The sequence below is a fragment of the Thermobia domestica genome, chromosome 3 (assembly GCF_964235325.1).
Source record: "Thermobia domestica chromosome 3, izTheDome1.hap1.1, whole genome shotgun sequence".
NCBI classification, from domain to species: Eukaryota; Metazoa; Arthropoda; class Insecta; order Zygentoma; family Lepismatidae; genus Thermobia; species Thermobia domestica.
Genome location: NC_137456.1, coordinates 130534065 through 130559307, shown reverse-complemented (window position 1 = coordinate 130559307; position 25243 = coordinate 130534065). Strand labels below are relative to the sequence as shown.

Here is a 25243-nt window from a genome sequence, read left to right as displayed (position 1 = left end):
AGAAAAGAGCTATTATGTCACTATAAATATCAATTTATAAGGATCACATATACTTAAGGTGGATAACCATAATTAAAATAATATGGTAAAAATAACAAAAAATGTAAAATTAGTATCTTATAAGCCCCTTAAATGGTTCTCTGTACAATATATACACTTCAACACTTGCGTGCCCTTCACTACGCTTTCTATGTCCTACATCTCTCGTGAAATACACCCGCTGTCTCTCCTACATGTTTCCGATTGCCAAAATGGTTATTCAGTAACGAAATAAGTTCCCTCGTCCAAATATAACCATAAAACTACTACTAATATAATAAAAACTTTATGAAAATTAAGAAGCGGTTTTATGAAAAAATACAGTATGTAATGTAAGTCTCTCATTGTTCAACTATACGGAAGGAATTATTTGTTCATGATTGTTTCAAAGTGGTTACAGTAATAGGATTATTTGAATTAAGATAAAGGCAAGTATTTATTACTTTGGCCATTTCATTCAATGAATAGTTTAATGAACCGATTCGTAACGAAGACAGAAAAGAGCGTGCCCTGCGGGGCTCTAACCCGCCTTCAGTCACTGACACTAGCTCGGCAGTACTATGTGAATTAAATATTAAACTTTGGTACAGAAAGGAACCAACCTGGCTACTAACTTATATATATATACAGGGGTGTAGCCAAGGGGGGGCCCATCGGGGCCGGCCCCCCCCAAATGGTTTCCTGGCCCCCCCAAATGACCAGCTTTTAAAACATCATAGTAAAATTATCTCGCTTCATTCATTTAAAAGTAACAAATTTTATTGACAATTAATAATTTATGGTAAAATAGTAAGGAGAAATATTGTTTTTTCCATACCGATCGAAAAATAGTATAGTATCTCTTCCTTATACCGATCGAAAAATAGGATACTTTTTTTGTGACAGCAGATTACACAATTTACTGCGATTTATATGCTTTAACAAGTATATTTTTATATGCTTTAACAAGTGTTTTAAAAGACATAGAGGATGGAAAATTTGGTGTGAGAAACAATGCTTTTATTCAATTTGGATTTCATTCGCTCTCTCTTTTATTTCTACTCAGTGTAATAAAATATTTTTTTTTTTAGTCACGAATAATAAATATTTTTGTCAGGAAACAGTAAAGAAATTAAGTGAAATTTCAAAGAAAATCAATCTTTTGTAGATAGGTTCTGTATACAAGGTCTTAAATTTAAAGGTAACCAAGAAAAGTTTTGTTGCTTTTTCACCCACCACCTTCGAACATTGATATGTCACCTAACCTGGAAAATCAAAAATAGTCCCCATCAGCATCGACGACCTTCTGAAAACGTTCTGGAAGGCCATGGAATCCATCGCGGTACAACTTGGTGGACCGTGAAGCGAAGAATGTATCAGGTGCATTTTGGATTTTTACTACGGATTTGAACTGGCGTCCTCTAAGGTGATTGTTCAAAGAATGGAACAAGTGATAATCGGACGGTGCAATACCCGGGGAATATAGTGGTTGCAATATTGTTTCCCATCCAAGGCGGAAAATGGTGTCCTGAGTCATCTTAACCACGTGGGACTTCGCGTTGTCCCGTAAACGAGGACCCATTTGCAATTCAGAAGCGATGGCTCTAGAGTTTTGAGTTTTTGTTGAGCACAGCTCAACTGCTGACACTACACAGTTGCATTGATACTCTGACCAGCTGGTAGCAGTTCCCGATGCACGATGCACCAAACACACAGAAGGACCTTATTCTGGTACAGTGCTGGTTTCGGCTGTTTTGAAATCGGTTCATGGGATGCTAACCAATGATGACGGCGCCGTGGAGCTTCGTATAGGACACACTTTTTATCACATGTCAACGCCCTGTCCAGAAATGGCTCCGAAACAGTAAATAAACACAGGCGACTGCCGCGTTTCCTTCTGGCCCGGAGTCAAAATATGTGAGACCCATTGACCCAACTTGTAGTGCTTCACAAGTTGATGGATGTGCTGCCGAATGGTTTGTCCACACACTGAATTGTAGTACCAGTTCCTCTTTGTACATGTGTTGGTCTTCCGGCACGTGATGTTTTAGGGTGTTTCGTCATCGTCCTTAAACTTGTTAAACCATCGCTGCAATGTCCGCGTCGTCACGACACCCTTACCAAATGCCTGGCATATCTTCTGTCCCGCTACAGCGGTGTTTGACCTCCATTTGAACTCGTTCAGCATACATGCTCTTATGACGCTCTGTGGATGTCCCATGCTCCCTCTGTCTTTACGCAAGTTCACGGTGTGTCTGAATTGCCATAACCAGGTAGTATGTTGGATATACCCACACCAACAACTGACGTTCGCCTTATTTCCACTCGCATTCAACTCATGGTGTGAGGTCCAATTGAACACAGACTTCCACGAAAAGGGACAGAACTTTCTTGGTTACCTTTATAGTTATGCACAAAAGTATAGCGTTTGGTCCCGGGCAGTAGTTCTTGATTAAGCATAATAAAAACTATCTTAAATATAATTTATGGATAACTAGCAGCGTTCACCCCGCTTCGCTGCGGTCACCCCGGAACGCAATAAACTTTGTTACTTAGATAATTTTTACTTTTTCGCTTTCAAGTGATATGATAAAAACCATAGAAGATTGCAGTAAATGTTAACATTATATCGCCTGTCATTTATGTTAACCCGCCCCGCTTCGCTGCGGTCACCCCGGAACGCAATAAACTTTGTTACTTAGATAATTTTTACTTTTTCGCTTTCAAGTGATATGATAAAAACCATAGTAGATTGCAGTAAATGTTAACATTATATCGCCTGTCATTTATGTTAACCCGCCGAGTGACACGGTCATGCGGGTTGCATATAAATACGTTTATTTTTACCTATGATGAACTAACAAAGGATTTGTACGTTATGGACACTTGAATGGTCAATTATCTCAAGACACTGGTAATTGAAAATTAAAGTGATATGATAAAAACCATCTAGGGTCCAAATCCTAATAACCCCCCAAAAATGAAAGAAATTGGTTCAGCCGTATTAGCGTGATGAGGGAACAAAGGATTTGTACGTTCTCTTTTATATATATAGATAATAATAATAATAATAATAATAATAATAATAATAATAATAATAATAATAATAATAATAATAATAATAATAATAATAATAATAATAAGCTAAAATAGTGTTTTTAGTTTTCCAGAAGAAAACCAAAATTTTCCTTTCTTTCAGGCCTCAAAAACACTAGCAGCAACATTTTTTTTTGGCTTTGTACATTGTAGCTGGCCCCCCCTCAAAAACGACGGGCCCCCCCTACACAAACCTGCTGGCTACACCCCTGTATATATATATGAGCTAACAGGCAAGTTCTTAAAACCGAAACCGAAAGATCAAATCATTGAATCGAAGGATAAAAGAAATGAATGAATGAAATGGCCAAAGGAAAGACTTACTAAGAGGAATTTCTAAAATCTTTGATAAATGTGGATTTTGATCTGTATTTCACTTTTAGGCAACTGTCAGAAATGCAAAATGTACGGTAATTGGAATATTACAGTTAGTGTCGGACTGGAGCTATCAGAGCTAGGCGGAGATGGAAACAGAGAGGCGCCTCATGTACAAATTTATGTAAACATACTGGCTTTTAAAATGACTTTTTTACACTTGTTCACAGCATTAAGCATACACAATTATACACAAAACGACTAGAACGAAATGCCGTAAATGTTGCATAATACATAATAATAATATAATTACAGCTAACAAAAATGTGAATGTAGGATAGATAAATTAGCAGTAATCTATCTATTCCAATACAAACACAAGGAAAATACCTGTAGGCACGATTGCATGACTATATTAAATTTCATAGCATAAGTAATCGTTTAAGATCTCTTGAGGTTTTAGCTATTTCGCTTCCAATAACATCGTAATCTACAGGAAAATTCTGGACATATTCAGTAAGGAGCATTAAATTTTCCAGTAGACTTTATTCCAAAAGTGATCTCAGTTTTGATTTGATGATCTTCAACTTAGAATATAACTAATTCGTGGTCTCTGTTCGGGCGGCCATTTATTTATAACCAATTCGTGGTTCCTGTTCGGGTGCTATTTATTTGTAACCAACCTTGTATCGGGTCGCTGTCCGTGGTTCGTTGTCCTACCAATAAGTATTCTCCTAAGACCTGGACTTACCTGGGTAGAACCTCTTGAAGGACCTCTCCAAGAAGGGATTACGAATTATTTCCAAATCGCTCGTCGGTCTCATTGATGAGATGAACATTAGGTGCCGAGAGGTTCGGATATCTCGTCTCGAAAACCTCACGGACGGTCAGACGGTCATCCAGACCATAACGCACACAAACACCATTCACACACACAACGAAAACACACCGGATTAAATAACACTATACTTATTTATTTGAATACTATTAAGAAAAAATAACGAAGGGAAATGATCACAACACTTAACACAGAATATGTATAATAATCTTCATTACTAAAATCACACTTTGCCTTTTTAATGCACTGTAGCCCCTTATCACTTTGATTTATATATAGGAGATTATGTCTGAAATTTCTCTATAAATGCTTTTCTCACACCATTGACGCACTTGGGGGATTAGCACGGGGGGAAAAGTTGCCGGGATAATCCCACGTAGAAATCTAGTAGCTGCGCCAAACAATCCTGAAGCGTTAAGATGAGTCTTCAGTAAATTAAAGTCTCCAAAGTAGAATGCTAATGTTGGAGGGCGCGTTTATAACTTACATGTACGCACAAGGTATGTGAACCTGGGACTTCACTAGTTGGGGCTAGCCGTAAGAAAACGTCCTTCACCGGCTAATAGCTTGTGCCCTTTAACACAAAGTCATACTTAATTCCCGACGCGACGTGCGTGGTGGCTGCACACAATTCCGGAGTCAAACTTCTCGAGCGCAAAGCTTCGAGATAGGAGCTGCAATGATTGACTGAAGAGTGTTGGCAGTTCATTCTAAAAACCCCTCAGTTAAATCACCTGTATGCACATGTAAACAGAATACGGAAGAGCATTTGTTAATTTTAGTTCACTGGCTACGATGCACGAGACATTGCGATAATTCGGGCGTGAGAAAGTACAGATAAGGAACTGGAAAAGCAATGTGACTGGTGTCACTCTGGTCACTTGAACATCTGGTCAGCTAGTATTTCCATAAATGATTAAAGAAAGCACTTAATTCAGTTCCAAATAACTGCAGAATATGTACTGTGCATATTAATAAGTCAGGGAGAAACACTGAAAAGGTTCGTCGCTCACTGAAATGTTCTCACCAAAAGGCAATGTTTTAAATATATGTATGAGAAAAAATGAGAGACTTCTTTGTCCAGTTGCGTGGGAAGGAAGCAATTCCCACCGAAGAAAGAACTTATTTGCGTCGCAGAATAGAGTATAAATCGAAAAAATGATCACTGTCTTTACGAAATATACAGAGCGTCCACAAAAAAATACTTCTACAACCTGGTGGCGGTTATAAGAAAATAAGCATTCATGAGTTACCCGGTTAGTTGGAAGAAGAGCCATATCATATTCCCTGGATTCAGCTAATCCTGATCTTCCGTTTTGTTTTCACTCAACTCATCTTCATTTCCAAAATCAGCTGGGCACTGACCCACATTGAAGTCACTAGTAGAAGTATCCTTCAGATTCTTGAAATAATCTTTGTAATGAGAAGCAAATTGTTTGAGTCTGCTTGACAGGGTTTCTTTACATACACCTGTATTTTTCTGGTAATGTTTCCAGGGCTCCATCTGGTAATCCATTTTTCTTTATTTCTTCAAATCTCTTTGGGTCCAAACAGGCATAATCTTTTATTAAATGTTCACTTGGAATAAACCTCTCCTCAGCACTTGTAAAGCGGTGTCACAAATTCTCTAGAAGGTTTCTACTTAGAACTTCTTGCACTTGACTTTTTCTTGACTCTTTCTTCATCAAAGCAGTTTTCATCCAAAAGCGCTTTTTACATCGAACACTTTTCGTTGCAAACTCGGCATCTATCCTGAGATGAAGTTCGTTTGCATCTCATTCTCTGTTAAGATTTTCCGAAAACATTTTAACGTTTTCATACATGCGAGAAAATTTCTCTCTGAGTGACTTTAAAGTGCTAGTATTTGGATCATTTCTCATGCCGTTAAGTAGCCCATCTTTGGGTACAGTGGGTAATTCGAAGTTATTGTTGTAAGCTCAAATAGCCCTTTTTAAAGAGCTTCTGTCCTTAGAGTTTCGCTTTTTAACCATCTGTCTCGTAAACTCTCTTTGCACCACATGTCCACTGCATATAATATTTTAAATTAGAATGTAAACAAATATTGGGCTTTTGAGCCTTATCTTCAATATAAAATCCAAATATCCTGTCGCTGTAGTTAGCAAAATATTAAACGTTAAATTTACATACTATTTTCGTTCTTACAATGCAGACGATACAGTGATCTAGTCAGAAGAGGGACTATAAACTTTTAGCCAAAATTAAGTTATAATTTTATAACTATTGAAAATTCAGCCAAACGGAGTGTGAAGATGTCTTTCAGATATGTTAAACGCAATTTACGCATAATTTGAGTATTAAAATTCTGAAGAAAATTTTATAAAAAAAATATTTCCATTTTTAGCTAAACATCTCTGACAATTAAAGTAAATTTACATTAATAAATAACACTATAAACAATAGCACACCACATTCTTGCCTTAATTAACATCTATTCTCCTACTTCAGAACATGTAGGCGCCGTTTGCTTTGAGTCTCGACTCTAACACTATAACATTAAACAGTCAAATAACGCAACGAGACAATGAGCCATAGCAGTCAAAAGGCCACTCTGTCCAGGCCGACACTGATTACAGTCTCTCTCAAGTGCAAGGAAATATGGTAACTTTAAAAGGAATTTGCTTAGAATTATAACTAGAAAATTAGGCCTATCTACTTACGAGTCAACATTTGCAGCTGTAACTGTAGCTATAGAGAAATGAATAATCTAGGTATTCATTATTCTATAATAGAGCTTAACATTTTAATTCATACGCCATTAAAATTTGTCATTTACGTGCAAATATCTGCATTACCGATAGTGTAACTATTTCAATTAAGCTACATAAATCATGTCAAGCACAAATGTCTTTATGACATTATTAAAGAGACTATTTGGTTGCTTTCCCTCCACTATTTTAAATTTCATTGCATACTCAAAGAACATAACGTAAATACATTTGTTTCCGTAACATTTTTATATTCCACTTGTAAAATCACTAATTTGTATATTTATCAAGTAAATTATTATTAGATCAGCCCAGAAATATATTCACCTCAACAAAAATATTAAGAATATGCCTTTTAAAATTTTATTAGGTCACTTTACGAGAAACCACCATATTAAGCACACAAGTATACTAAGGTAGTGTTAATCCTCGCACATTACGCACTATGTACTCGCAGACTTGTGAACTTGGACCTCTTGACGCACACTAGATGACGTCAGTTTCGGAAATAAGCGTACTTCGAATGAGCACTTGTATCTTTTGGACACGGCCTCAATATTGTTCTTTGTAGTCTAATGCAAAGTCGGCGTTACAAATTTCCATAAATGTTTAATCGGATTCAAATTAGAACTCTACTAACTCAGTTAATTACCAATAAACTGTTGTCTTGCAAGTGCTGACCCAACGGTTCAAAGTTTTTCTGATGCTCTGTCATGTTGATACAATGCTTATTCCGAAATAGCCTTCGAAGATAGGGAGCAAGTAAACGATTAAGTAGTCCTTGTAACTCTTTGCCGCACGGTATACTGTAATTCAGTACTGCAAACAACGTAAATTAAAATAAAATTGAAATGTCTAATTTTACGTTTTTGTCTTTTAGACTAAAGGGGATGATTATAAAGTAATTGGTGGAATGACAATTTGGGAGGAAACGGAACGCCAAGAAAACCCCAGACAGCATATTATCTACCACAACCTTATATGGCCGGGAACCCGTTGCACCACAAGTGAACACTCTACCACTAAGCGACAGTGCTCCCTGTTCCACGGAGCACGTGAGGCGAAGTCTATGGTTTATAGTTGGCTGCTCGGCTAAGGAAACAAAGTTTCCGCACGTGGCATCAAACATTCATGACGGTGGCGATAAATGATTGTCGGTTTCTAGGAGCGAGCCTTTTCACTGCTCGACGGTCTTTAGAAGTAAAAATGAAGGTCGGCGTGGTTACTTCGGCGTTATGAACGCACCATTACGTTTCCACTTCATAATGACATCGGAGAGAGTTGCTTTGAGTTTAAATATAATTAGGAGGGAGGGCTGGAATCTTCTGTACCGACTTATTACTCTTGTGGCACTCAATCTTCTTACTACTTCAGAAACATTAGAGCTCTGCAGAATTGTCCGTGTAGTCTCTGAGTCTGTCTTGTTAGCACTGAAAACTATCATGTAATCCAATCAATAGGTGACGTCATTATGTTTACAACACCGTAAAATATTCTTCATGAATGCATCTAGTTTTGATACCATAGATCGACAAGAACAACTCAGAATTTAATCTGCATCGTTTGTGATCAGTATTTACTGCTGAACTAATAGCAGTTAAGCTTACCCTCGACCATGCGCTTGATCCTTCGCTACATCTGTGCTTATTTGTACTAACTCACAAAGCGTTTATAATATCTTTAGCAAATACGCCCTCGTGGAAGACATTCTTCTGAGATGGGTCAATCCATCTGAAGTGATTCAAAAATAGGGAAAATAGTTGCTCGACCATCTCTGAAAATTATAAAAATTGGAGTGTGATTAACCTTCTGTATGAAAGAGTCAATAACATCATTCACGTTGTCGTGCACATATAGGATATACAAGTGTTCCTGAATGGCGGCCATCTTTGTTAACGGTGGTGCTTTTTTTTTTTTTTTTGCATTTGCAAGTGTTCACGAAAATTAGTTATTCAGGATGTACGTATCAGACGAACTCCAAACAAAAACGAATGTTTAGAGGAGAGCAGGAGGTACACGGAGAATATATACTCTTGCTTCTAAATAAATATTCTGATTGCAAATCAATACATGAAATCACTAGAAAAAGTACAGAAAATTACACTTTTAAAGGAGCTGTAATTTGGAATGGCATAAAGTGGGGGGTTTATAAGTTTTGTGCTGAATACTATTGCATGTAAAGAGTCTGTAGAAATATCCACACTTATGATACTACTGGCATCGTAGATTTATGGGGATCCGAAAGTTGAAGTTTGTAATTTGATGCCATGTTTGGGGCGTAATATCTCAGGTGGGCAAATGCTAAAAATTGCTACTTAGGCCAAAAAGTAATTCTGTATGTGAATAAAATATTGCAAATATTATTATTATTATTATTATTATTATTATTATTATTATTATTATTATTATTATTATTATTATTATTATAATCATCATCATCATCATCAAAACTGATATTACATGAAGAAAAAGTAAGGACATGGTAAAAAGGACATGGTGATACGTACGTCCTGAGCAACTGTAATTTTCGTAAACGCTTGCAAGTGCAAAAAATGGCACTCCACCGTCAACAAAGATGGCCGTCATTCAGGAACACTTGTACACAAATGTCCAAAATTATTGTCGCGTGTCTATAAACATGTTGTAGGAACATAATTTGGTAACGAATTCGCCCGGTATTTCTTATAATGTGAGTATGTGTAAAATCGGCAAAGACATGTATGTAGCAAATTTCATGTCAAAAGAGCAGTAAATAAGAACAATAAAACGAAAATAAAACTTTCATGTCCATTTAGCAACATTTTGTTTTACTCATTCTAATTTTCGTATTTATAATTCATTTCCTATGAAATTTTCCACAAATATACATTTCCACATGATTATGCATATAGTATCAGTGTTAAAAGTATCCTGCAAAATCATTATCAAATTATATTCTTACAAGAAGACAGTTATAGATATGCGACAATCATTTTGGACATGAGTGTACATACGACAACCTGAATAATGTTATTGACCTTCTCATACACAAGATTCGTCACAAAGTTTTATAATTTTCGGAGATGGCCGAGCAACCACCTCTGGACCAATTCGTATGGATTGACCCAGATGCCATCAACTACAGCAATATGACCGACTATAATACCTTTGTCTGCTGGGTATCGGTCAGTATTCGGGGAAACGAGCGTGCCGATGCAGTAGCCAAGAGCGCCACATTGGCAGATGTTCCAATGGAGTACTCTCTTTTGTGCACAGATCTCCAACGGATGCGCTCCCACTGGCAGGCAGTTTGGAACCAGGCAATAACCTTCACTCAACATGCAGTAATGGTACAAAACTGGTTGGTACGGGACATGCAGTAATTGACGAATGTTATGTTTCAAAGGGGTTGATAAAAGGGAACGAGTACACCCCTCGTATTACATAGGAGTGCTGTTAAAATAGGTTTTCGTAGTATCTTTGTAATTTCTGCTATGTTAAAGTAGGGGTTATAAAATTGACCATAACAAGAGAACGTTCATAATTTCTGCAATGTTAAAATAGGGGTTGATAATAAGCCATGCTCTTTTATTAGCTCTGCTATGTTATATATTCTTATGTAATATGTGCTATGTTAAAATAGGGGTTGAAAAAAATAGTCATACAAGAGAACGAATACACCCCTTATGAAGTTGGTAGTCTTTACTATGTTACATAGGAGTGGTGCGTTCTTAGTCTCTGTGCAATTTCTATGTTAAAATAGGGGTTGAAAAATAAGCCATACTCTTTTATGTTACATAGACTTATGTAATATGTGCTATGTTAAATAGGCGGTTGGAGAATGTGTTATCAATCTGCTATGTTCATAGTCTCTGTGTAATTTCTGCTATGTTAAAATATGGGTTGAGAAAAGTGCTCATAAAAGGGGACGAGTACACCCCTAAAAAGTGGTCATAAGAGGGAACGAATACGCCCCTATTTCAGGGTGTTCGATTGTAAAATAAGGGGTGGAAAAAGTGACTCATAAAAGGGAACGAATCCACCCCTTAAAGATTATCTGCTCTACTATGTGTTCGTAGTCTCCATGTATTCTCTGCTATGGTAAAATAAGGGGTGGAAAAAGTGATCGTAAAAGGGTAGAGGTGGAACGAATACAGCCCTACTATGTTAAATAGTTGTATGTTCGTAATCTTATGTACACCCCCTTTGCTATATTACATAGGTATTCATTGTCTGCTATGTTTATAGTTAAAATAGGGGTTGAAAAAATGCTCATAAAAGGCGAATGAATACACCCCTGATATGTTTCGTAGTCTTATGTATTCTCCGCTATGCTCGTAGTCTTAGTGTAATTTCTGCTATGTTAAAATAGGAGTTGGAAAATAAGCCATACTCTTTTACTAGTTCTGCTATGTTTAAATAGGGGTGGAACGAATACAGACCTACTATGTTAAATAGTTGTGTGTTCGTAATCATTTGTACACCCCCTTGCTATGTTACATTGGTATTCATTGTCTGCTATGATTATAGTTAAAATAGGGGTTGAAAAAATGCTCATAAAAGTGAATACACCCCTGCTATGTTTCGTAGTCTTATGTATTCTCTGCTCTACTATGTGTTCGTAGTCTTATATAATTTCTGGTATGTTAAAATAGGGGTTGGAAAATAAGCCATACTCTTTCACTAGTTCTGCTATGTTTAAATAGGGGTGGAACGAATACAGACCTACTATGTTAAATAGTTGTGTGTTCGTAATTTTATGTACACCCCCTTTGCTATGTTACACAGGTATTCATTGTCCGCTATGTTTATAGTTAAAATAGGGGTTGAAAAAATGCTTATAAAAGTGAATGAATACACCCCTGCTATGTTTCGTAGTCTTATGTATTCTCTGCTCTGCTATGTGTTCGTAGCATAAAAGGAAACGAGTACACCCCCTAAACTGGAGGTCGTAAAAGACCATGTCTGGACGGTTCAGGGTTGAAAACGAATACATCTCTGTTATGTTACGTAGTCTTATGTATTATCTGCTCTGCTATGTGTTCGTAGTCTCCATGTATTCTCTGCTATGGTAAAATGTTCAAATAGGGGTTGAAAAAGTGATCATAAAAGAGAACGAATACACCCTTAAAAATGCTCATAAAAGGAAACGAATACATCCCTGCTATGTTACGTAGTCTTATGTATTATCTGCTTTGCTATGTGTTCGTAGTCTTATGTATTCTCTGCTATGGTAAAATAAGCAGTGGAAAAAGTGATCATAAAAGGGAACGAGTCCACCCCTTAAAATGTATCATAAAAGAGAACGTGGCCAGGAGGCGCCAGCCAATCAGCGTGAAGGGGTGTGGCTTGTTTGCGCATGCGCAGTAGGAAAACAGCTCAAGGTGTCCCCTTCCTACTCACATACATAAATATGACATGACATCTGTAATAAATAAAAGATTTATTAATTCAATAAGTCTACCGACAATAACTATGTATATATTGCTTGATATGCACACACCACACCTAACCTTTCTGAATGTGTTTATATGTTGTACTCACTCGCGTACTCGCAGCTCTGTAAGGTTTATTTCCTTAATAATTCGGCCTATTTACACTGGAGTCCCGCTAATCCGAATAATTTGGACCGAACACCCTTCGGATTACGTGGTTGTTTGAATTAGCCCGAATAACAGTAAAAGAGTAATTTGAAGCGGATGAACGGGTTTGTTGTGTTGTAATACATAGTATATAGTATTTCAAAACAAGTTTTCTGACTACAGTATATGTACTGTACTGGAAAAATGTAAAATATGTTGGAAAAACTTGATTCCTTCACTTTCTACACACGGTACGAACAGTGCAGTACAGTAGTTACAAGTCTTTTCTTTAGGGTATTATTATCTTTGTGTATTTAGAACTGTATTTAACGAAAGTTCACTTTGTTTTCTACGAAAACACGCACCCATTTTCATCCTTTTAGTTATTAATTTTCCTAAAACTACACTGAGAAAAATCCGTTCTCCGGACAGCGGTATATTGTACAAATATACGGTATCCTCTTGCTTACTATAGAAATCAATACGGAGCATACGTTATCCGTATGATACATAGGCACTGCCGTTTGATGTTACATCATGCCGTTGCAGGATGTATGACATCTAACAGTTTTCCGTATATCACATGTATATACTTATGTTACCTTCGTCAGCTATATGCTATATACGTCCATTTGTATGTGAGATCCTGACCGCCTACATTGTTTCATACAGAAAGTACGTATAGATGGAACACTTATACAGAAAGTATTATAAAACATGCGTTTTCAGTTATACGTCTGGTGTACGTTAAGTCCAAAAACTACAGGAATTACGCATGTAACCTATCTTTTTAAGTATGCCACCTACAATTTTTTTTCTCAGTGTACAAATTTTCGAAACAAAGACCTGTTCGGATTAACCGAATGTTTGGATTACGGGGACTCTATTGTACTTCCCTCGCCCTTTGCGTCAACGCAATGCAAAATTTGCGTTTAACTTTGCAGTAATCGGCATAGCATTTATAATGTTTTTTTTATTTTTTATTTATTTATTTACTTTTTGCCTTGCTTTGTCGTACACAAAGTTTGTGTAAATATGGATCGGAATGTACCTCTAGAAATAGCTATCCACTGAATTCTTTAAACACAGAAAAACATTGGCACAGACATATCACTTCGAATCGAAGTCCCTGAATAAGATGATTGTGATATACGGGCACATTCCATATGGGTGTTCGTAAAATTTGGGTATCGCAACGCAAAAAATACAGATTACAATTATAATTACTATGCCTATTACCGCAAATTTAATGTAATTTTTGAGTTGCGTAAACGCAAACTAGGGAATGAGGACAATGCACTACCAAAGAATACACTGGAAAATGAAATATAACAAAAGTTAAAATAAGATGATAATCATAATCGATACAAATGCGAATGACATGTCAGATCTTCGCCAAATTGTTCTTGGCCAAACGCTAAAAGTACGTATTTATAAATCCATATGTGACTGTCATGCGCAATTAAGGTATTCAAATTCACGAACGACGACGAACTGAAGGGTACGTGGATACGGTTGCAAGTAATAACTGTAGTCATAATAACCCCATGCTGTAAGCGATGCTAACACCTAGTGGTCCACATGCCGGTACTGTCGATCGTCGATATAGAGACGCGTGCGTATAATTGTATGAATTTAGGTGGCAACTGCCGCCGATCATTAGAAAGTGAATATTGGAGAACTATGAAATAAAGTAAATAGATGTGTGTCATTTTGTTATAAAATTACATTGTGAACGTATTTTTTCTGACTCCAAACGGTTATCGTCCAATATACACAGTTAAACAAGCACTCTGATTGACTAAATTAAAATACCTCAGCAATTTATCCCTCTACAAGCGAGGTTTTTCTTCATCGCCTCCGTGACGAAGTCGGAAGAATGCGTGCCTAGTAATCGTAAGTTTGGTATTTCGAGCCCACTTCGGAGCCTTTTTTTTTTTTAGTACTTTTTGAATGATTTTTAGATGCACTTTAATGTAAACAAATCACACATATAAGCGATTTAACACATTTTGGGGGAGTAATTTTGTGGTTCATTGGCGTTTCGTCGCATCTCTGCCACTATTGGACTGCGGGGGAACCAATTTTTGGCGAGAGGTAGCAGGTTGCCCATCGGTGGTCCAACGACGCTTACAGCATGGGGAATGTAGTTCAACTGAACAACAATAAAAATAGTGGGGAAATTAAAAATGAACAAAACTGAATAGTTTACATTGCTCATGTCGAATACAGCTAGCAGATTAACCTTACAAGGAATGACAAAATTTAGTAAAATTTGGCATTATACTAAGCATAGTTTTTTTTGGGGGGAAGCGAGCATCCCCGGTAGGGATACTTCAGTTGATTTCTTTGGGGGAACAAGATGTGATTGGGGAAATCCCCCTCATCCTCCCCCCCCGGCAATTCACACCCTGCTCATAAAAGAATGGAACTATTATCTCCCTCCCTTGGAAAATCTGAAGTGACGATACTGTTCCTTACCAGTCTTCGCGAAATTCGGGATACAGCAACGCAACGCAAACAATGCAAAAAGTCATAATAATTACAATGCCGATTATCATTTGCATTTTAACTTGTGATAATTAGTATAGCATTTACAATTGTTTGTCACTACTTTTGCAATGCGGTGATCCATTAAATATTGCGACGACTGGGGCGAAATCCAAAGCTTTTAACATTAACCTTCGATTAGATCTGATGCAGTCTCATCCTGAAATCAGGACATGTACGAGCGTACCAATCGATTCCTCGCAACAAATCATGTACGAATATACTCGAAAAAGTTCAAATAATAATAATAATAATAATAAATTACAAGTAAATCATGTTTAGCAGACATCAGTTACAACTCAATACGCTGCTGAAGTCGTCTGCTGTGAATTTTACTGGGCGCAGCCATATTGGTTACAAACCATCTGTTGCTAAGATGGTTGTTAAGACCAAGGATCTTATAAAATAGAGGATCTGCCCTTACAACAAAATCCTGAAGCCATACGTCACAGTTTCGCCACCCCTACTCTGCCCACTCCGCCCAATAGGATCGCAATGTTTTGAGCCAACAATCATGGCGGAAACGAAAGTAGTCAATCAGACGATGGCAGGAACGAGAGTAGCCAATCAGACGTGCCGATGCTCGGTTGTTTTTTTGGCTTCATCGATTTAATAGGATGAAGATACATATGGGCAGATCCTCTATTTATAACATCCTTGGTTAAGGCAGTTTCAATGGCGTTGTATGTGGCAGCTGAGAGTCTTGTGAAAGACGAACTTAAAATTATGAAGAAAAAAAAAGAAGGCTACATTTTCACGAATAGCAGTGAATATATTTACTTTATACGTATAGGAAGGCTATATTTATCATAATATGAAACAAAATTTCTACATTTTTATTCCTTCAATCGCCAATAACTTGCTGATCAACAAGTGAGTGTGAATCCCAAGCATGTACACAAGCGCCCCTTAATAATAATTTTAGATTGAATTTAATTAAAATTATTGAAAATTGTTATGCTATATACTTCTGTCATACTGCTTGTTTAGCTTCAGTGAAAATGTTTAATATGGAAGAAACTTGATTTTTATAAAATTAGTGATCAGGTATTCGGAACAAAGAAGTACAGCACTAGAATAACCAATGCATTTTAAAGCTTACTAATTTTATATTAGTAAATAAATGAAAGTCGCCTTGTTACCTCCTTTTGAACATCCTAGATCAGCGTTTCCCAACCGGTGTGCCGTGAATGGGCCGCTGGTGTGTCGCGAGGAAATTGAAACAAAATTACTAATTCTATAGCAATCAAATTGCAAGACATAGGGAAAAATGTATGTTTGTATTTCCCATTACTAGGAACCTTCACTATGAATCCACAATTTTAAGTTTCATACTGTGTTACTTTTCTGTACATTTTCTAATGTTGAAAAAAGTATTTTTCATTGCTATGACCATTATTGCTTCTTCATTTTTGCAGACTATTTCGTAGCTTGAAATGTTAAAATATCATTCAATCCTTTTGACAAAGCAAACATGCATGTAAATTACATACATTTGTGTTTTAAAAGTAAAAGATTTGTTTGTTCGTTCGTTATTTAGTGATCTTCCTTCATAGTGAAAGACTGGATACAGTTTGCGAAAAAGAAAGCGTATTTTTAAAAACCTGTGTCCAACATTTCATTGCAATTGTTTTCAATTTCTAAATCAGGATGAAAAATAAGCATCATGATTTACCACAGTGGGAGACCAGTGATCGAGCTTTCTTTTCTGTGAGAAGGAGATCAGTAATCACACACACACACACACACACACACACACACACAAAATACCACGCTATTTTATAGTTTTAAATAATAATTTCTGAGTGTGCCGCGAGAATTCAAGTTACACCCGTAGTGTCCCGCAAGTTGAAAATGGTTTTGGAAACGCTGTCCTAGATAGTCAATGAATAATTCCTGAAAGTATAACGTTCCTGCTTCTTTCCTAAACGAAAAGGTCGGCTCGTCACATGTTTCCATTTGCCTTGTACTTACACTACAGTAAATATTAAAAATCTAAGACTTACTTGAACATCCATGTTCATTAAGTTTTAAAGAACATCACAGGGAGGATACAAGAAAAAATAGTGGTAAAACAATAAAGTAATAATGTTTGAATCTAACATCGATTGATAAATAAAACCCATATGGTAAGCCGGCTATATTTTGTCAGTTTTTTCTTTATCAAGATCAAAGATTATTAACTATAGAAGACTACTCATTCGCAAACACTTTGTCCGATGAATTATTGAGGGTCATTTTCGATTAATTTCATTCGATTAATTAACTTTATTAACTAAAATTAAATTTGTACTAATATAATGCTATGACGTGACATTATTTTCCTCGCTTTCACTCTGCTAACAAACTTTGCTCAAAATTTGTTCTCGGTAAACCGTAAATCTGTTGACGATGTGACTTTTCGTTAAAATTATCTCCGACATTTTCAAAGCGTCATCACGAGCGAGAAAAAAAATTCTGAATACATGTTATTTAAAGTCTGTAGTCTTCTGAACAATTCCTATTTGGTGCAGTTTTACTATACGGATCAACAGATTGTAAAATGTACGGAAAAATTTGGGGAAGTATTTAATTTGCCTATTCTATGTCAATAACAGAACCGAACAAACCCCTGCGGGGCTTCTAACCCGTACCTAAACTGCTACTACTAGTCCTACTCCTCCTCCTACTACTACTTATGCTATGGATCCGTATAGTAAAACTGCTGTCCTGTTTATCTGCAAATTACATAAGTCAAGCCAAGGGAGCACGTAATTTTAATAAGCAAACACATAGACTGCCCTTAATTGACATTGAGGCATTGATGATTGAGACACTGACACTGACAATTTCGTCACACTTGTAACATAAACGAGCGCCAAAAATTTGATTTTTCTGGAAATGAGAGAAGTCCTCATTTGACACTATTATCATCTGCGCAGTTGACTTCACACTGCTGTTTTACTGCTCCTGACGTAGTATGACACGATGTTTCCTCTAATAGGGGGAGGGAGGGGCATTTTTACTTACCCGAGTACGATTTTTACTTACCCGAGATTTTAGAACATATCGTCAGCTTGAGAAACATGATTTTTTTTTTCTTACTTAAACTGTGATTCTTTAGCTACATTTACAATGTACAATATTGTTTCTACTAATGTCCTACCTGGAGTAAATTACACTTTACGAAAGGTCTGCAATCTGTATCAATCTTCTCCATGTGGGGGCAGATTGGTACTGACTTTGGACAGATTGGTACGAGCAAAGAGAAATATTGGTAACGTAAATTTTTGTTTTATTTTTCCATGAAATATTTTGAAATATAATATTCTATTAAACTTCCACAAACTCAAGTATTTTAACAATAGATTTAAGGACCTACAGCAGCGAAAATGCAAAATGAAAACATGTTTCATAAAAAGAATATGAAGATTTGTAAGAATCTTTAGTAGTTCAACAGATCTAGTTCAACCTGTTACAAAAAGGTAAAAAATAAAATAAAAATCCAATGCTTGCTTGGGCTTTCATCAAAATTTAAAAGTTCCGCAACCTATTTACAAAGATAAAAACGTACTATAAATGAGGTTCTGTCTCTATAAGAAAAAATAGAAATAAATAATACAAGGGCTACCTACAATTTACAAAATTTTGAAATCTTTCATACCTCAACTACTAACTGGAAAAGATATTATAATTTTGGTTCGAGCTTTCCCTTGTCTCTAAAGGAGGAGGAGTTTTAAAGGTAACCAAGAAAGTTCTGTCGTTTTATCACCTACAACTTTCGAACATCGATAGTCGCCTAAAATGTACCTGGAAGATCAAAAATAGTCCCATCAGCATCGACGACCTTCTGCTAACGCTCTGGAAAGCCATGGATTCTATCGCGGTAGAACAGGTGGTAATCGGATGGTACAATATCCGGGAGTATGGCGGATGCAGTAGTGTTTCCCATAAAAGGCATAGAATGGTGTCCCGGGTAATCCTAGTCTGTTGTCCTGTTACAGGAGGACCCCTTTGCGATTCAGATGTGCTGCCTCTAGAGTTTCGAGTTGTTCTTGAATACAAACCAACTGTTTACAGTACACAGTTGCATTGATGCTCTGACAAGCTGGTAGCAGTTCCCGATGCATGATGCCACGAGCATTCCACCAAACACACAAAAGGGCCTTCTTTTGGTGCAGTGCTGGTTTTGGTTGTTTTTGAAACTGTTCATGGGATGCTAACCAATGATGACGGCGCCGTCGAGCTTCGTACAAGACCCACTTATCATATGTCAGCACCCAGAAATTTCTCCATCCTCAGACAAGACAGCAAAGAAACACAGGTATTTGCTCGCGTTGCATTCTGGCCCGGATCCAATCATGTGGAACCCGTCGACCCAACTTGCAGTGCTTCCCAAGTTGGAGGTGCTGCCCAACGGCTTCTTCACTCACACTGAATTGTAGTCTGAGTTTCTCACATGTCTGGGCACTGTTCGCCTTAATTGCTGCCTGAAGATCTTCATTTTGTACATGTGTTGGTCTTCCGGCACGTGGTGCGTCTTCCAGTGTTTTGTCACCGTTTTTAAACTTGTTAAACCGCCGTTGCACTGCCCGCGTAGTCACGACACTCTCACAAAAGGCCTGGCAATATAAGCTTACAACGATATAAGTGCATATTCACAGAGAAAAGAACGCTGCGTCCATCCATCAACTATGCCTCACGATGTTCGTTTGTCACCAATGTTGCCAATACCAAACTGTTGTCCATTTACCTCTTCACAGTGGAAAAATATCTACCTCGTACCTATGTGTCCCGTGTACCAATGTCCCCTCTCTCCCCTACACCTGCGCCAACAGTCTGATGCTACAGTCACCACCCGACCATTGCGAACACGGACACCTGAAGGTGTTGTTGAGTTCAGTTTTATCGTCCCATTCAGCAGCGAGGATGTATGAGACGTGGACCTACTGATTAACGTGGAATCCGAACCACATGAGCTTCCGCCGAGAATCGAACCCAGGTCTCCCACGCGAAAGGCGTTTAGGCTAACCGCTTAGCCACGAAGGAGCTCACGGACATCTCAAGTGTTTCCATTAAATTGATATATATGGAATATTAAATTGATGTTATATATACTTAGAGGCTGTGTGTAATAGGTGTGTTTATGTGTGTGGTGTTATATGTCACTCAATTTTTCACGGCATGGTAGGAAATATATATATCAAGTGTCCAAAACTTAAGCATAATGCAAGAAGTTGCATATAAAGTTCGGGAAGAGCATCGTGAGCACAGGAATTGTGGAAGGCGTGTGTAGATTGTGAGAAGCATTGAACCGGCTATGACAAACGTCCGCCTGTCCCTCTGTAGAAAGAAATCGAACACTAGTGCTTGGATTCGAAATAGGCGCATTCCATGTGAGCAGTGAGTGAAGTGTTCTAGTGAGCGGAGGGTATCCTTAGGTTGAATATGGCAATAGATTAATGGAATATGGCAAAAAGACATAATTTGGATGCGTTTACCAAAGGCCGGACGATGGGGCGCTTGGTAAAAGGAGACCACAGATAGCAGTAGCACGAGCCATAAATGTGCCACAAAATGTTGAGATTGTAAGTTGTTGAAACAGTTTATTGATACCGGAGACATCAACCGTAGACCGGTTAAAGACGTTCACAAATGACAACTTCACAACAGGACCGATACTTATCCGTAACTGCGTGTCGGAACCGGACCATGCCTGCAAGACAACTGTTAGTGGAGCTCGCAGCCGCCTCAGGGCTGAGAGTGTCAAGCCAGATTGTACCGGAGACTGAGAGCCAGTGGTCTATATGCCCAACGGCCAGCAACATGTATTCCACAGACTCAGGAACTCAAAGGGGCCAATTTACAGTGGTGTCGAGAACATTACCAGTGGACCCTCAACAAATGGGGCCGCGCACTGTTCACGGATGAATCCCGATACAGTTCCCAGAGCGATTCCCATCGCATTCTGATCTGGTGCGAAGAGGAAACTAGCTTACATTTCAAGAACATTGTTGGAAGGAATCGGTATGATGGTGGTGACGTCCTGGCCTGGGCAGGCATTATGATGGATGGTCGTAGTTGTACTGACCTGCACATCTTCGATACTAGGTCCATCAATGGCCAGAGATACAGAGACGAGATTCTGCATGCCCAAATGTGGCTTTTCAGAGGAGCAGTTAGCGAACAGTTTCTGCTGATGGATGACAACGCCCGTCCCCATCAAGAAAAACTGGTGGAAGAAACCTAGAGACGGAAGATATCCAACGTATCGAGAGGCCAGGGCAATCTCCGGACCTAAATCCGATTAAACATGCTTGGGCATATTAGGAAGACATGTTGGAACCCGCCAGCCGCCGCCCAGGACACTGCTCTTCGTGAGGAGTGCAATCAGCTACCCCAAGAGCTCTCCAACAACCTGACCTTGAGCATGGAACGACGTTACCAGACATGTATTTCTGTTCTGGCAGGGCCGGCCTTAGGTAGTGCGGGGCCCGATTGGGAATATTTTGCTATATATCCAAACTAGTTATTATGTTATAAGAAAACTTTTCGGACGTGAAAAAGTTCAATTCCGGTTATTTTTTTCAGAGGATCCTTGCATAAGAGCGTCCTCTTATAACTACAAGATGCAGGCATTGGATCTCTTCTTAATGAAACATATTCTCAATACCGGGCAAATATAGCTATAGTCCATATACACAATGATTTTCCTGACACAAGACGTGTATCTTTTTTGAAGTTTCAAAATTGCTTCTGTTGTTTGGGGTCGAAATCGTTCGCGTTTAAGGCAATTTAAATCCCCCTCTATAGGTATATCAACATCTGGAACATGTGTATTTGCTCGCTGCAATGAACAGCATCACTAATATAATTATTTGGCTCGTGTGTCAAATAGAAGAAAAAAGATGATGCTGCGATTGTTCGTTCTTGCGTGATACTGGTTTACCATATATTTGCAAATGATTATCAAAACAATCGATACACTAAAGAAAATGCAAACTACTTGAGTAACGTTCGATCATCATTAACCTGCAGAACTGCTCTGATTCGTAGCGGAATCAAGGCATATGTAGAAAGTTATGAATTTGATCAGGGCGGAATAAGGAATTAATCCAGCCCTGAATTTGACTCACGGGAATACTGTACCATTCTTTCCTCAACACTCAGTTCTGTCAGCGAGGATGGCGAAGTATTATACGTATCTTCCCCAGATTCTGCGCGCCAGAACAGACACGTGCATTTAGTACTATTGAGGTTTGGGGACTGGGCGAGCCAAGGAAACTATAGTTATCTTGATTTTCATGAAATCATGACCCAAAAACTTCAGCAGCTCTGGAAACAACCTCTGAACCATAAGATGCATATGGCCACCTAAAATGTCTATATAATAACTGGCAGTAATGTGTCCTGTGAGCATATCACAGACCCCACGGAATACCAGACAGTTGCGGCCCACAGTGCCGCTTCCATACTTCTAGGTAGAGAGGAAACAATCTGGATCATAAGCTTCTTTGGGCGTCCGCTATACACAAACATATTGTTCATCGAACCATATTTCAAGTTTCCAATTATCGGTGGTTCTGTTGCATGTTCTCAGCACCATTTTCTTCGTGCTAAGGCTTCTTGGCGGTGATCAGTAGTTTGAGCGCCATGTCGGACCGTGATTGTCAAGATAGACTCTTCCAGTACTGACTAAGTTCCACCGTCACTTTTGTCGCATTTACTCTACAGTCCTTGATGAAAATAAATACTACTAAGTTCTTGACGATTCCTGTCACCAGGCTTCTCTTTCGCCCATTATTACTCTTCACCTATGTTGCTTTATCATGAGTTTCATAGGCTGTCATTAACTTGGACACATCTAACGTACTTGCCACTTTGGATGCAGTTGCGCCAACTAACAGCGCACCACAATTAGGCCTCTTTGAAAAACTCATGTCTCCAATTTTGCATCACTGCTCCCTCCCAGCTTCAACACATGATTACATTATACTCCCGAATAATGTAATACATACCATTAGACCTTCGCTTAACACTAATAACAATCAGACGCTGCACATTCATTCATAGTGTTATCACCTTACTCTTATATATATATATATATATATATATATATATATATATATATATATATATATATATATATATATATATATATATACACTTAAGATGAGTAAGGTCGTAACATCGTGAATGCATGTGCAGCGTCTGACTATTATTAGTGTTAAGTCTCGATGAATGCAATCAGAGCCTTTATAGGAAGTGGCATCAAATCAATATAAGTTTGATGCGTTGCTAAGGAATGACCTGCCACTCTGCTTCTATAGATATCTACAAATACAATGTATCGACAGTGCCTAACGCAACACAAAGTCTCCAGTTCAGTTTGCAATAATACACATAGCAGTTATAATTGATATTTGGCATTTAGCGTTGCATTACGCTGCGCAATTTTTGCGAAGGCTGGTACGGAATAAGGTTCTATATCTGAAACATGTTGGATGGGCGACTACGCAGGCGAGAGCCTGTGGTTTCTCAAAGAAGGCCTATACATTTTGAAATGGATGCGGTCTGACTTGTCATGCTGCAACATGGCGTCAGGAGTTCTCTGATGGAAAGATATCGGTCTCTAGAACTTCCCTAGTGAAACGGTGACTTTAGATGTTATCCAAATGGCGTGACTGTCAAGATTGCATGTAGCACTCAATGGTCTCCGTACCATCACACCTACCGTTGGCCACTATGAAGTTCAACAATGCACGTTAGTAGATTGCGCTCACCATGATAGCCTCTAACGTATATACGACCATCACTGTAATAGAGTCGTATCAATATGCGCTGTCTACTACTTGGCACATCAGCAATGCCATTGTAGTCTGAAGTATTTGTAGTTCTCAATCAATGGAAACAAACACAAATGCATTTATAGCAACACTTCAGCATTCACAAGGTGCATCGAGCATTCGGCGCAGACGGTCCACACTTTCAATGTGCTTCAATGTCGATCTAAGACTATGAATGATGCCGTACGATGCATCACGCTGTAACGATAAGATGTACTTCATTCTTTGGTGGGTTTATTCTTCTGACTGTTCGATCGTCGCTACTAACAGTTGTCCCCTGTTCATTGCTTTCGTACATTCATAACTGTTATTGTGAAATGAAAGTTTAAGAAGCCGTCTTCTACATCCATATGTTGTAGCAACCTTTCCTAGTATCGTGGAAATAAATCTAATATCAATATTTTGACGTTTTGTCAGCTGTTTAATATTCGACTTTACAGTATTATGATAAACCACTAAAGTTCATTTATTTAACAAAAACTCTGATTAAACTAAGATGATTCTTTTAATGCAGATTAGACTACATATTGATGATAGGAGTGTGCAAATACCATATAATTAATAATTACAATTTACATAATAGAAATATTTTTAAAAAATAAATAAATAAAATGTGGCTAGAAAACTTAACATATGCAAAACACAAGCCGAGGTGAATCGAACTCAGAACTTCTCGGCGAGCAAAACTGCGGAATACAGCCCCTACTTTCGGGCTACCTGCAGGGATAAAAGTGAGGGGGGAACGCGGCTGGACCCCGTTACCCCACTTCCAAAAAATATCTATAGCGTCCCCCATTCCTAAAAGAAATACAATTTGCAAAGATAGGCATGGGGGACGGTGTGACGTCATGCGTCCTCCTATCTTTTCAGATCCACGTTTACCCCTGGCTACTTATGTATCAAATTTCGTTCATATCCGACCAGCAGTTACCGAAAAATGAAGTACCACATACAAGCCGAGCTAAACGTGTTCCTGGCTGAGATCGGCCACCAAATAGCGAACTTTATTCCTTAGACAATGGACTACTTGCTCAGAAAATTTAATTTAGATCCGGATAGTCATTACCAAAAAATAAAGTTTCCAATACACGCACAGACGGAAGACTCTCACAATCATGTAAAAAATAAGTAGGGCTAATTAAAGTAAGAAACAATATAAAAACTGAAAATAAAGGAACCTTTCGATCAATCTTTACAATCGACAAAGGAAAAACTATAAAAACTGGAAAAACTTAACTAATAAAACGATTGGATACTGTACTAAGTGGTACGAAGAAGAGGAAGATTCGACAAGTTATGTACGAATATTATATA

At 38.0% G+C, this 25243-nt stretch overlaps 1 protein-coding gene across 1 annotated transcript in view; it reads right to left on the bottom strand.

Annotated features, from left to right (window-relative positions):
- Positions 1-17246, bottom strand: part of LOC145681504 (mitochondrial ornithine transporter 1-like) — a 94847-nt gene extending 77601 nt beyond the window's left edge. Inside the window, exon 1 of the mRNA XM_081753151.1 lies at positions 17111-17246. Coding sequence (XP_081609277.1) covers positions 17111-17128 — 18 coding nt within the window. The 5' untranslated portion in view covers positions 17129-17246. The remainder of the gene's footprint in view (positions 1-17110) is intronic.
- Positions 17247-25243: the final 7997 nt, after the last annotated feature.